Here is a 14,441-nt window from a genome sequence, read left to right on the forward strand (position 1 = left end):
ACTTTGTTCTGACCTCATGCAATGTCTAGTTGCAGTTTCTTGTTAAATGGAAAATTTTATTGGCTTGGACATATCCCTTATCTTTTGCAATTAGATCATTCGTGACTTCTTTCTCAGGGTCATTAGAATGGTTGCCATTGTTGTCTAGAACTAGTCTCACTAGTCAGTGGCCACAGGATTCAATTCTTGCTCCAACATGTAGACTTCTGCATATCCTCAAGCTTACCTATCTCTAGACTGATTTAGCCATTCAGATCACATTGCTGGTTCCATGGGTGAAATTTCACCAGACATTTTCAACTCCGTGTGGCCCTTGCCGGTATGCTGCTGTTTAGTATGGAAGTTTCAACCTGATATTAAGACTCAAAACTATAACTGTCCACAAATGGTAGCAGCCCCCAGTCTGGCAGCCCTCTGCAGGCTGTGTATTCTCTCCACAGACAGGGACACGCAAAAGGAAGTAGCTACCTCTGGGTATCAAAAGCTCTTTGTAGTGCAGCATCGCTCCGCTGTGTATGCCTAACGTTAGACCTGAAGAAGCTGACAGTCTGCATCGCCCTACACAGTCTGACTTGGATTTGATGTTCGCTGTCTGCATGTTAAGAAGTGCCAGCGGTTCACACGGTCACCAACCCCCCCGTACTCATGTGTCTCCGCCATGGTTAGCAGCAGAGTGGTTCTGTTTTTTTTCCCCCTCTCTTATTTATAAGAAAATTTGAAAATGTGCTCGACCACATGCTCTGTAGGAGTTTCTGTGGGCATGCCAAATAAACTACCTAGGTTTCTATACCTGAAATTTTCTTGGATGAATGGTGAATTCATATCAATTGAATAGAAGTAAACAAGTCCAGAAAACAAACCTTGGAAGTTCTTGGGATGTCTTAGTGCTTTCCTGCATGTAAGAAAATAAAATTGTTTTCGAATGATGAGACACAGTCAAGAATAAGGTGGCTTACATCTTTATTCCCCAAAGAATACACCAATGCCTGTCATTTCTTTTACAAAATAATAAAATAAAATAATCAAGTTTTCAGACAGAGTTGCAAACTGGTTTGAGTTTTTAAGGGAAGCCATATTCAGGCAAGTACACACACACACACACACACAGACTGTCTCTCTCTCTCTCTCTCTCTCTCTCTCTCTCTCTCTCTCATAATAAAGACCTCTAACAGGTGGGGAATTAGTTTCCCCAAACCTGAGCTATAAGCCAAGGCTACAGTTACAAGTTACACTTGATAGAATCTGATGACCTGGTCTAATGGAAAGCAGTCTGACAGAGGCAGAAAAGATGGCTGTGAATTCTCTTACCTCCTGTCTAATCACGTGGACATTCTCTAATCTCACTAGCTCTCGGGACTGTGTGGCCTCTGGAGAAGAGCAGATGAACTTCTCTGAGTTCCTCAGACTTTGAGAAGCAATCAGTCACTGAATGTATGGAACATCAGTCCTTAACTTACAGGGTAATGGGTCTCCTACCTGCGGCAGAGGTCTGTAAGAGACAACCACTTCCCTCTGGTTGAATATCCAACACCAAAGACATGTAAAATGTAGAAAATTCTCCAGCTCTTTTTAACAAGTTCTTTGATTTTCTTTTTCTAGAAGTATTCTTTCTCCTTTCCTTCCTTCCTTCCTTTCTTCTTTCTTTTTTTTTCTTTCTTTCTTTCTTTTTTTCTTTCTTATTTTTTTTATTTCTTTCTTTGAGACAGGGTTTTTCTGTGCAGCCTTGGCTGTCCTGGAACTCGCTCTGTAGACCAGGCTGTCCTGGAACTCAGAGATCCACCCACCGCTGCCTACCAGGTGCTGTGGGCCACCTGCCCCTCCCCCAGTGAAATAAAGGGTTCTTGTTGGTGATGCCACATAGAAATCAGAATAGCGTCAGGTTTAATCTTTTATTGGCAATCTTATTGTCCTGGTATGCTTTCTTTTCTGATTAGAAATCTCACCAGAGTGTGCCAGTAGTCTGTGCTTTTGCTTAGAGGGCTTCACAGGATAAATTGTCACAAGCCCCCTTGTTATGATGTTATGTCACTGGATACTGTGGTGTGTGACAGTCCTCCAACTGCATGTCCTCCCACCCCCACCCCAGGTATGATACTGAACATACCAGGTTTGGCCAGGCCTATGTGAGCTGAACAAGAAATGCAGATTCTACTCAATGTATTATTTATTGTTATTGCAAAGTCATTTACAACACTTTTAGAAAAATTGGCCAATTTAGACTGAACACGCTCAACTTTTCTAAAATGGTTCGGAAGCTACGGAATGAACTGGGAAGGGAACAGCCCATGGTTTGTGCTGACTGCTTTGGATTCAGGTGGACTTGTAGATCATGCTTGCCTTAGTATGCTGGACAGTCATGATCTCTGCTCAGCATTTCTCTCCTGGCCAGTGTTAGGGCATGAAACCCTTTAGAAATGAACAGGAAGAACGAAGGTCTTTCTGTCTACCCTTCATAGATATACTTCGTAGGATGCTTTACGTCCCTAAAAAAAAAATGGGACGATCTCTGCCGCTTAGAGTTACTATAGCGTTGCGATTTAGAAGTAGTTTATTAGCCCAAGTAAATGGAGTGCTATCGGGGAAAGTAAACACATAAATTATAACTAGAGGCCAATACAGGGATGGTTACATCCCCTGTTTCTAGCATAGCAGGGATGGAGCCGGGAAAATTGAGCCAGGCTTGGCTTCTACCTGCTCTTTAGATTGTGTTTCACCACGGCCTCTTTCAGTAGCACATTAACCTGTAGATTCCAGAAACCGGCTGGGGAGAATAAGATGCCAAACGTACAGGTCTGGTTTTTTGAAAAACGGTATATGAATTAGGAAAGGAGTTTGTTTGAAATGTAGGTTCTTCTCTGGGAGCCGAAAACTACAGATCGGCATTGAGGCACCTGTGCCATCCTTGTTTCTCCTCTACTCAACAGAGCTAGTGCCTAGGAAAATAGGTGACTCTTAGGTTTTGGAGGGTGCAGGCTCCAAAAATTCAAGGACATATACATGTGTACTAATGCACACACACAGCCCTGCACACCCAGTCTCACAGCCATGGCCCATGTTTTAAGGACAAATTTTTTTAACATGATGCATTCAGAGTCTATTTATCATCTTGTCCCTTTTCTTGATGAAAATGTGCCTAGGGAACTGACTGTGTCCACAGCTACCTCACGAGTATAGAACTGCAGCTGTTTGGCTAACTGGCTTGAAGCAGTATATATTCTGTGTTTTAGAGAGTCATACTTGGTGCTGTAAGAATAAATATTCTAATGAATATTATCCAGGATGCTTGACTGGAGCTACTATTGTCCCTAGCGACGTGCACTAGAATGAAAACACTTGGATCATCATATCTGTCTTTCCAGAACCACATTTGAGTTATTTGCTTGTTCCTCATTGATGCAAAACATAAAACACTTAAGATTTAAAATCCTCATCAGAAGCAATCTTCTGTCATTGGAATATTACTGTCTTAACCATGTATTAATGAATGCTATCAGGAAACTATGATACTGTCTTGGGTTGGAGCGTGGTATATATATATATATATATATATATATATATATATATATATATAGGCATTGAAAATGCCTTACAGCTGGATCTCATGGAGGCATTTTATCAACTGAGCCTCTTTCATCTCTGATGACTCCAGCTCATGTTAACATAAAACCAACCAGTACAATGGCTAGGAAAATATAGAGACTGATATAATAAGTGTCTATATAGTTAGCATCCACTCCACAGTTATCATCCTAATCCCTTGATTGCCTTTTCTTCTCACTACCTGATAGCAGATCTCAGATAGCTTATCATTTAATATATCCATATTTTGAGATGTGTTTTTGAAATGTAATGAATATGCCATTTTTAAACATATCCATGAAACATTTGACAGACACAAAAATTGGTGGTAATGCTAAGTATTTATTTAGGTAGTGATCGGCCCTTCTCTTATAAACACATTTATAACAGTTTCTGGGAGCTAGTTTCCAAATAGGGCTCACACACTGTGATTGGCTGATGCTTCTTGACTCATACATGCTTAGTATTGGATTTTTTTTCTTCTTTCATTCTTTGCCTATAGCTTTGGCTTTCCTATTCCTACCCCCTTGAATCTCTTCAGAAACTCAGGTCGTCCATGCTGCAGAGTTCAGTGCTATGGGGTTTTCATACCCAGTCATGGTATGTTTGAGTATATTCCTTAGATCCAACGCCTTTCCTGTACATTTTTATCTGCATGCAAATATCTGACCAAATTAAGATAAAATTTGGAGGAGAGGGATGCTTGACAGTTTTACAGAAATTGATTTTATTCATTAAATGCTGGTTCCGTATCTATTAAAATGACTACAATGCTTTCAGTTTTTGATATGCCATGATCTTTGTTTAAATGTGCTGAATATAGAGATGAACCAACCTCCTGGTTTCTCTCTTTTGACCCTTTGTCTGCTTTTGTTTCCAAACACATTGAGAGGATGAATAAATTAGCCGATGCCACTAAATGTTGAACGTTAATTCCAGCGCAGGTTGACTAACTGAATCCTTGATCATTGTTGTGAGTTCACTTGTTTTGTTTAGATTTGTTCTGTTGCTGCGAAGATTTTTGGCTAGCCTGGACAATGGCAGGCTAATATTCCCTACCCTCGCATGGCCTTCTCCCAACCAAAATGTTCGTGGTCGAAAATGCAGAGTAAAGAATGTGTCCCTTCATCATTTGGTACGCTGAGATCTAGATATAGATCAGTCAGTCCCAGATGGGCTGCTGCTATTTGCTTTGTAGCCAGTTAGTCTACGACTGTGCTCCTTTAGCATATATAATCATGGGAGAAAAATCAAGGGACAGCCTGGACTTCGAAGTATGCGAAGCTTATGCTCATAAAATGTCAGTGGCTTCTTGAAAATATTTAGCAGAACCATGCTTCTGAAACTGGCTTCCTAACTAAAAGAAAAAAACAAAGCAAAAAATCCCAAAAACTATTGACTTTGCAAAGAAAGTATGCCTTTCCTATTGTCATTCCTCCCAGCCAGTCACCCAAAGATGCTCTCTGTTTATTTGGAAAAGCTGTGACATCCTCTGAGACTTTTGTGTCACCGTGATATTGTTGTCTGAGTTGTAGAATAGCGTGATTAGGCTGTGTTGTGAATAAAATGTGCTGTCAGGGACAAAAGGCAACTTGTATTTTTGAAAAATAACCTTGTAGACAGTCTTATTTTCCTAAGGATAACACTGTCTAATAACACCACGTGACTTCTTTAGCAACTGCTGGGAGCTTAGAATGAGCTTTCCCCTCAGCTACAGATGACCTTGGTCTTCCATGCATATATTTTGTTTTAGGAAGAGAAACACCCAAAGGTTACTTCTCATTCTGTTGGAAAGGAAGAAATATTACTAGGGGCTTCTCAGGGATCGAAAAGGGAGACTAGTATCTAAAAACTGTTTTTCATGCCCTCTTCATCCCTAAAGTAGGTTCACTGAAACAAAACAAACTGTTCCTCATATATTTGAGTGACCTTGGGAAACCTGCTTCAGTGTACATTTGTGAATTCTTAGCTAGGATATTTTGTTAAAGACTGCAGAACCATCTATTCTTTTGAAATGACTTATATTCTCTTTTAAAAATCAGAATGCTATAAAATATACTAAGGTCCTTTCTATCCCTTCCGTTTTACATAAGTTTAAATGGTACCCAAACACACATTCAGCAGTTAAGCTAGTTAATCTCCAGTGGATTTTTTTTTATGTCAACTTGTTCTTTAGATAAATTGCCACCTTGTAGGATGTCTGCAAACTTTTAAATTACCCAAGTTTACTAAGTAAGCCTGGAGTCCATGCAATGAGTTAACCTAGTCTGCTATTGAAACTTGGGGTTTCATTTTGCATGGTGCCATGAAGTTTTCTTTTCTAACCTTGTTGTCCTTCCTCCTCTTTCCTTGTTCTCCTCTCCCCCTCTCCCCGCTTCCCCTCCTCTCCTCTGCTCTCCTTACTGTATCTTCTCTCTTCTCCTGTGTTGTTTGTTTTGTATTTTTTGGGTCTGGGGTTGGAATCCAGGGCTTTGCGCATTCTAGACAAGGGCTGTACCAGGGAATAATGCTTACTTCTCTGCTCTCTTCTGGCTTCTTTAGCAAAGTTCAGTGAAGGAGCAGCCATATACATGGTCAACAGAAGAGCAAGCGAGTCATAACCTGTCTGTTTTGATTGTGCATACAGTCTTACAGTTGAATTTTTTTAGCTATAGCAATTTTAGTTATGACTATTGCTTGTGTATAATAATACTTGTGTATAGTAATATAGTAACCTTGTTAGGAAAAGTTATTTTCAGATATACAAATTGCCATGTTCCCCTGACAGCACATTTTATCCCTAAAACTTATTAGACAACGTCTCAGTGACAAAGATGTCTTGGAGGATGTCACAGCTTTTCCAAATAATGGAGAGTATCTTAGGGTAACTGGCTGAGTTACGAGAGCAAAGCCAAGAAATAATCTCTTCTTAGGGAGCCAGACCAACCCTACCCAGCACCACTTTGTTTAAGCTGGGACTCCCAGGAGCTGGGTGTTCCTTTCAGGTGCATTATGACCTCTGCAGATCTCCCAGATCCAAAAGAGATTGTCTCTTATCTCCCCAACCAGTTTTCTCCTTTTGCAAGTACCTATATGCTATTCAGCAAAGGATTGAATTACTATGCAGGTAAAAAAAAATTGCACACCCAGAATGGCAGTGCTTCTGTGGTTTCCGGGTGGCTTGGACTCTTCCTGTGGGGAGCTAATGCTTCTTCTCACTGTGACCTCACTGGACAGAGAAGCCATGTGGGCAGGGCAGCGGAGCTCTTCCTGCTTGGCTTCTGCTCCGAAGGGCTTCACCCTCAAGAGCCATCTAAGCAGTTTCTAGCAGTAGAACAGGGTGCTTCCAAGAGGAGCACTAATAATTTGAATGGGTTTGGGCTTAAAAACAGAGAAATAACAGCAACAAGAAATAACAGGATATGGAAGATAAAGAAAACGTGCAGATTTCTAAATACATAAGCATTGAAGATACAGGTAAGGTTCAAAACTTTCATTTCATAGTTTGCCTGCTTCATATAGGAATGTTTAAAAAAGTTTCATATATTTCATTGAGAAAAGCTCATGGTGACTTCATTTTTTACAAGTAAATCAGTAAAAAGTGTCTGAATATACTGTCCTTCAGGAAGGACAGAGTCTCATAACTCCTCTCAGGTATGATTCCTGCGCATTGTTCAAGCTCATATTTTTACCAGAGGTGTGTTTGTACCACGGTCCTAGCCTATTGGTCCTGTCTCTCTACTTTACTAACAAGGAGAATGGTTTTTAAAGTCAGGGAGAGAGAGAACCATTTGCCCACCATTCCTTTCGTTTAACTTGAGCTGCTCTGCAGAAAAAATGTGTGTGCTTCCAAGAAGAAACCCTTAATAAGGAGTAGAAAATGGGAATTCAGATGTTGATCGGCATGTTTACAAAAGGAGGCCGTAGTGTAATGCTCAAACTTATGTTACAGATGAAATGTATTTTGTGTTTCACATCATAGGTACATTACACTACTGTAAAGCTCAGGCCATGACACTCACCTATAATCCCAGCCACTCACAGGGCTGAGGTAGAAGGATGCAGATGTCTGGGTTAACCTGAGCAATGTAATGAGACCTTGTCTTAAAGGAAAGCAAAATAGTTTATATTGTTTAAATGGTCCTACTGAAGTGTATTAGTTTTTGTAATGGGGAACTTCAGGCAGAAACTAGCCAGAATTGTGTAAATACTGAATGGAGAAAATATTAACTTTGAAAAGAGATTCATTTTTTCCTCTTAACTCATTCATCAGTTTTATTATGTAAGCAAATTAATGGGTTCTGAATCCTTGGCTAACAGTAACAATAGAGTAGGCTGTCTGTGTTTACTGAATGCCTAGCAGTTATTCATTGGCTTCTATGGTAGACTAGGCCCTCTCCCCCACCACATTCCCTAAGAAAGAACTGATTTCCAATGCGGACGACAATTATGCTTTGCTTTCCTTTGTCCAGGGTTTATGCACCAGTGATGGATCAGTGACACTTAAAAAAACTTTTGTAGCAGACTTCATATCAGCTCCCTTTATCTTGCCTTGCTTCTGAGTTTAAATGAACAGTCTTCGGGGTAGAAGTCTGCTAGTCATTGGTACAGTTGAGGCCTGAGTTGAGGCTTCTGCACATTAATAGTAAAAGTGTTCATTGCTCAGCAACTTACCTCCATAGTTTCCTTTTAAGGGGCATTGGCCAGGGTCAACTAGCTAGAACATTTACCTGTCCATTGCGTAAGCAGTTAGTGAGGTATGAAGGGACAGATTCAGAAAATAACCAGGAAGTGGCGAGAAAGAATCAAAGGAGTCTTATCCTATACACAAGGACTTTCCTAGCCCTTAAATTACTGGTTTGGGTTTCCTATTGTAAAGGCAGAAAAATGTGCTGCTTCCTCAGCAAGGTCAGTATATTGGCATGACAGATACGTTCTCTGGCAATACGTTACAACCTCACTTGTGCTTCTTCTCCTTGCTTGGTATTTGCTGATTTACCATGGAAAGTGCATCTGGGTTGATGCATTCATAGACATCATAAGAACCATCCTATTTTGAGAACAAAGTTATCTATGTCCGTTTGTTCTGTAGCTCAAACTGGTCTTCAATTTTGTTGTTGCTATTTCATCTGCCCTACTGCAGTGATTATAGGTATGCTTGGGCTAGCCGTGACAGTTTTGTCCTTAATTGTCATTCATAACACTAAGAGCTAATACCTGCATTATGACAAACTGCTCACAAAGTGAAGGTAGATGGGTGTAATCACCATTGGTTGGAATCTAGCTGAGTGGAAACAGCATTCTTTATGTACTGAAATACATTCTCCTGCAGGCCCTAGTTTTTCCTCCCAGCTCCCTCAAAAAGAAGGCTGTTCTTGTGACTTGGTGATTAAGTCCTGTTCTGTCTGCTCCGTTGTTTTTTCGGCAGCATTAACAAATGGAATGTGACCTAGCAATGTATTTGTAGAAGCCAAAGGGCAAGGCTATCACTTTGAAATGTATGGACTGCTAGCATAGTCAACTAAGAAGAAGAGAAAAGGCCGCACACATCCACAGGGTGTGCACAGCACTGTCTCTCCTGCAAGTTCTTCTGGCAGTTGCAGCTCATTCTAGAGTTTGGCCTTTGCTTCAGAGCAGCCGTAGCCAGTCAGCACATGCTGTGCATCACTTGGGACTTAATGGCTGCTTTGCAACTCATGCTTTTGGTGTTGCTGTGGATAATAGCATTAAGCCCAATAGCCACTACTGAGAGATGGCTGCTTCTCATTTCCAGCAATTGGCTTCTATCAAATGTCTCATTACTACCATTAAGTAATGATCTAAGACTTTTTTTCCAGTGGACTGTGTCAGGGCTAGATACTTTGGGACAGTATTATAAGAGAAAAATCACTTCAGGGAAAAATTTTTAATAGTCAAAAGGTATTGTGTTTTGTTTTGTTTTAATTGCATTTATTAATCTTAGTTATTTTAATAATCCCACAAGATCAGCAAGTCCAAAGAATAAAGGTGATATAGCTGTCTTTGGCTTTTATCAATGCCTATTTTTATTGTTCATTTATAAAAAATTTATGTAGAAATATGTCTATTTATGGAGGATGTTGGTTTTGGTGTTAGTAAATGCCATAGGATTTATTCTGAAAGAACCTTCCAACTGGGCTACTCAAGTGGGGCAAAAGACACCCTTAGGAAAATGTTAGGGCTTCAGATACCACTGGAGACTGCTTGTGGACCGGCACCGTTGTGACAGTTCACTTTAGGTGGCATGTATACTTACTGCTCTATAAGGGCAGGAAGGATACACAGCCCAGTTTGTTATCAAGTGGGATGCTGTCAGCAGCTGAATCAAAGCAGCGTTCTTCCTCACCAATTAAAAGCAGTTACCATGGATTCAAAACTAATATGCGCATATGAAGTTTTTCACATGAAGACATATTGTTTGGTTCAAAGGATATGTCATGCGGTCTATAGAAATGTCCTCTGCCATGTTATAAACCTAACGGTGCAAACTGCATTCCCCTGTTGGGCGGTGGTGGCGCACGCCTTTAATCACAGCACTCGGGAGGCAGAGGCAGGCGGATCTCTGGGAGTTCGAGGCCGGCCTGGTCTACAAGAGCTAGTTCTGGGACGGACACCAAAGCTACAGAGAAACCCTGTCTCGAAAAACAAAAAAACAAAAAACAAATTGCATTCCCCTCATGGTGCTAAAGATTCAGTTAGCACAGCTGATGGTAGGTGGATAATCATCAAGCTTTGGTTTGGTTTGTAGGTTTCTATAGGACACCTTTAGTGACATTTTGAAAGGGGCCCTTTATTGAAGTAAGGAAAGAGTGGACTTAGGCCAGAAGTGATGTAGCTCAATGCTAGAACACCCAGCTATCGTGTGGATGTCCCTGGGTTAACTCTCCACGCCACCCAAATGAATCAGTTGGCCTATCTCCTAATTATCCACAGTAGCGATAGAAGAGGAGCAGCACAAGGCATCAGGGCCCCAGGTTTTCTATGTTAAACTTTTCTTTCAGTGTTACAAGTGGAAGCTAAGGTCTTACAAAACCCTAGCAAATGTTCTGCCATTGAACTATGCTTGCAGCCCCTTTATCAAGTTTGTTATTGTTGCTGTTTTTAGATTCTGATTGCTAAATAAGAAAATTACAGTTTTCCCTACACACCCACTAACTCTTCCTCTAGAATGCATATAATCTCTGTGGAAATTTTCTATGGTTGACATCACCCCTGTTTTATGAATGGGAAATTTAGGAGAGTCAGGAATAAAGGTCTCTAGAAGGGATCTGAATGAGATCACTCTTCCAAGTTTGAGTGGCTTTGATTCTCCATTTTTTTTCCTGAGATCTGTGGTCCCAGGTGTGCCGTAGGTAAGAGAACAGGAAACAAGAAAGGGTTGGGAAGTCAGAAACTAAATCTTCAAGATGTTGACTATTGCAGTCAGGAAGAATGAAAACAAAACAGTAGATGGAATTTGGTTAAAAATCATATCAAAATGTGATTTAGAAACAAATGAAAAATCAAAGCAGAATAAAATGGGGAAACCATACAGAGTGGGTCAAGTAAATGCCCAGAGGAACACTGACCCATGCAAGAATAAACTAGGTGTGATACAGACAAGGGATTTAAAAATCTATGGGAATAAATCAGTGGATAAGATATAAAAAAAATTCATCTCAAAATTGATTTTTTTTTCCCCTGCAAAAGTAGACAGAATCTTGACTGACTTGAAGCTCTTTGTCCTGATTGATATCAGTGGTGAACACTGATTGACACTAAGCCCTGCCATAGTGTTCACAGCCGTGGAAAGGAGGAGAGGCCTTGATGCTAAATGCCCTTGATCTGGACCACTAGGTACTTGTTTTCATTTAGGGTATGTACTCAGTGGTCCAGCCGTCGTGTCAGGTTAGAAAGGTCAATGTCAAGTTACCACGTGAAAATCTGATAAACCAAAGGATGGCTTGTTTCTAGTTCCTAACAGATGAGTCTTCTAGCAGGTTGTACATTTCTAGAGATATCCAACTGCCTCTGTTTCTTGTTGTCAGCTGTCTAAAATGTGCAGAGTGAACACACACATAAAATATAATTGCCAAAATGAGTGATTTTATCAGTCATTTCTATTAAAAAATTCCTGTCAGTGATGGGTTCTGATACCATCACATTTGAGCCTTGCTGGAGATGGAATTTTATTGAATCACAATGGCAGCTCTCTTTACAGAACAAGGTGTCAAACTTCCTCCTCCTTTTCTCTTTCCTATCCAGCCACTTCTACGTCCACAACTGGGACCAGCCATCTCGTAAAGTGCGCTGAGAAGGAGAAGACTTTTTGTGTCAATGGTGGCGAGTGCTTCATGGTGAAAGACCTGACAAACCCTTCGAGATACTTGTGCAAGTAAGAAATGAATTCCTCTCTGTGGCTCCTATCTGTAGCTGATTATTCCGGATGATTTTGGGTTGTGATTTGCTCCATTGCTTCTTTCCCCCATTTTGTTACATCCTGTTTGAATAACGTGGATTTATTTGTGGAGGGTTTTGAAATATTCACACCATCTGTCATTGTCTCTGTCATGTCCAGAACTGGTTTAACTCTTTTCAGTGTATGTGGGTGTTTTTTATTTTAGGTTGTTGTTGGGTTGGTTATTTCGTGTTTGTTTTGGTTTTTTTTTTTTGGTTTCATATGTATAATGTTAATGTTGCTTTCCTCGTGGTTTTCTTTAATAACTGCCGAAAGAAATGTGCACATATTGTAGAAGGCTTTGACGCTGGATCCCTATTTCTTTCCCCTTGTAGAAACTGAACTGTGAGGTAATATTTGTCGCTTATCCCAGTGCTCACCTGCAAAGTGGACAGGTCAAATAGAGGAAGCAGGAGGGCAGAAGGTTAAGATGATGTTATTGCCCCACAATTATTTCTCCAAACTCTCTAAGTTGATATTTCTAGTTATTAAAGAAAAAGGTACATGTGTTGAGAAGGTTCAGAAGTACATTTGGTGTGTTGCAGCGCCATTGTTAGAAGAAAGCCGTGTCTGGTCCATGCTACTGTTACAGACATGTGTAGAATGTCCCTAGGTGTGTGCCTAGATGCACAGTTGAGAGAGTATAAAATTAAGCTGGGCGGTGGTGACACACCATTAGTTCTGAAGACAGAGGCAAGTGGATCTGATTTCAGGGCCAGCCTGGCCTGCAGAGCAAGTACCAGGACAGCCCGGTCTAGTTAGAGAAACCCTGTCCTGAAAAATAAAAAGAAAAAACAACAACAACAAACAACAAAAAGAAGTATCAAATTTATATTCTCTCACTAGCAACATAAAACAGTGTGGAGTTTTTTTGGTACAACAAATATTTAAACTTTATAGTAAAAAGTCAACAGGTGATTAAAATGCATGTCGTTTTCGGTCTATCAGTATTTGTGCTATATTGGTTATATAGACTCATAATATCATGGATAAAAGGAGTTTCATGTCTTCCTCTGGGCCTCTAGCACAGTAGATAGACTGCCTTCCTCACGTGCTCCAAGCTGCATGTAAATTGGATGTGCAGGCAGTGGCAGCTGCCTTTTCCAGCACCGGGAGAAAACAGGGAAGATCAGAAGTTCGGGGCGTTCTACTTCCAAAGCTTTGTAGTGAGCTCCACGCTCACTCTAAAAGGTGGGGAAATGTGAGACCCTCTTTTGAAAAACAGAAGAGACAAGGCTACTTGAGTGGCAGCCGTGCCAAGAGTGCGCACCTCCTGGAGATGTGGAAGGAGTTGGTTTTATCAATGGAGACCATTCACAAGAACAAATCGTATCTTAGAGTGGAGTGTAGACTTCTAAGCTCAGTTCCTCAGATGGGAAGGTTTTTATGTAAGAATCTCATTACGTTTTGAAAGCAAGATAAAAATGGCCCACTATAAAGAAAACCGATTTATTTCACACACATATGACACCATACCAATTCATTTCATACTCATATAATAATTTTAAATTATTCTTAAAGTTAAGATTAGTTTTAATCATAAAAATGATTCTATCGTGTTTGCTTATAGCCGGTTTTCAGTTTTCGCCTTCAGTTCTGCTGAATTGCTATAAAACAGCACAAATGTAACTCTCCCCCCATTTGTCATGGTGAACGGGATGAGCATATTTTATAGCCTCCTAAAGACCTTCTTTTATCACATGGAAAATACCAGATGCAAAGAATTACAACCTGTAAGATGTGAAGTTCATTTATCATACTGGGAAACCTTGTGATTTTCCTCTGATCTTAGGCACAAAATATCATTGTGTTTTCAAGATCTCCTTGAAAAAAAAAACATTTAAATTATATACCCTTTTTGCATTTTTACCCTCTGTAGAAAAGCATGTAGAGACCACTATGTTTTAATTACAACAATGAAATACGGTCATCCCTTATTATAGCCTTTGCAGAGGTTTACAGGCTGTGTGGGTACAGACGCGAGTTTCTGAATACCTCTAAGGAGCCAGTGCAGTTCTTTTCCACGTATTAATTTCACCTATTCTGTAGCCCTCCCACATCCTCCACAAAACACACAACCACACGAGTGCTGTTCATCTGCTCCAGTTTGGTACTACGTCAGCAGCTGTGAGTTTTCTTCACCCGCACAGTTTCTCATTAAGTTTTAATTAGTAGTTTCCAGGAGGAAAAAACAAAACAAAAAAACTTCCTTTTTTCGGTAAATCTTACACTGAAAAGTTTTTCATATCTCTAGTAGTTATTGAATTAGCAAAGTGAGAATGAATGCTTTACACCTCTCATAACAATTGTCTGGTGAACCAGGAGTGTATTCCATCTGGTTCTTAGAAAATTACCTTTCCTTTTATTTTTTTTGTTTTCATTTCCTTGCTTCCATTGCTAGAATGTTTTTGCCTTTTAAGATTTTTAT

The 14,441-nt window shown here is 40.2% G+C and overlaps 1 protein-coding gene across 8 annotated transcripts in view; it reads left to right on the forward strand.

The window, feature by feature from the left end:
* Positions 1 to 14,441, forward strand: part of Nrg1 (neuregulin 1) — a 996,124-nt gene that overhangs the window by 949,530 nt on the left and 32,153 nt on the right. For all 8 annotated transcript variants that reach the window (XM_041673676.1, XM_041673682.1, XM_041673680.1 and 5 more), the window contains one exon: positions 11,821 to 11,950. In XM_041673676.1, the coding sequence (XP_041529610.1) occupies positions 11,821 to 11,950 (130 nt within the window). The remainder of the gene's footprint in view (positions 1 to 11,820; positions 11,951 to 14,441) is intronic.

Source organism: Microtus oregoni, unplaced genomic scaffold, assembly GCF_018167655.1.
Source record: "Microtus oregoni isolate MIOR12 unplaced genomic scaffold, Mior012 000024F_ref0000369, whole genome shotgun sequence".
Classification (NCBI taxonomy): domain Eukaryota; kingdom Metazoa; phylum Chordata; class Mammalia; order Rodentia; family Cricetidae; genus Microtus; species Microtus oregoni.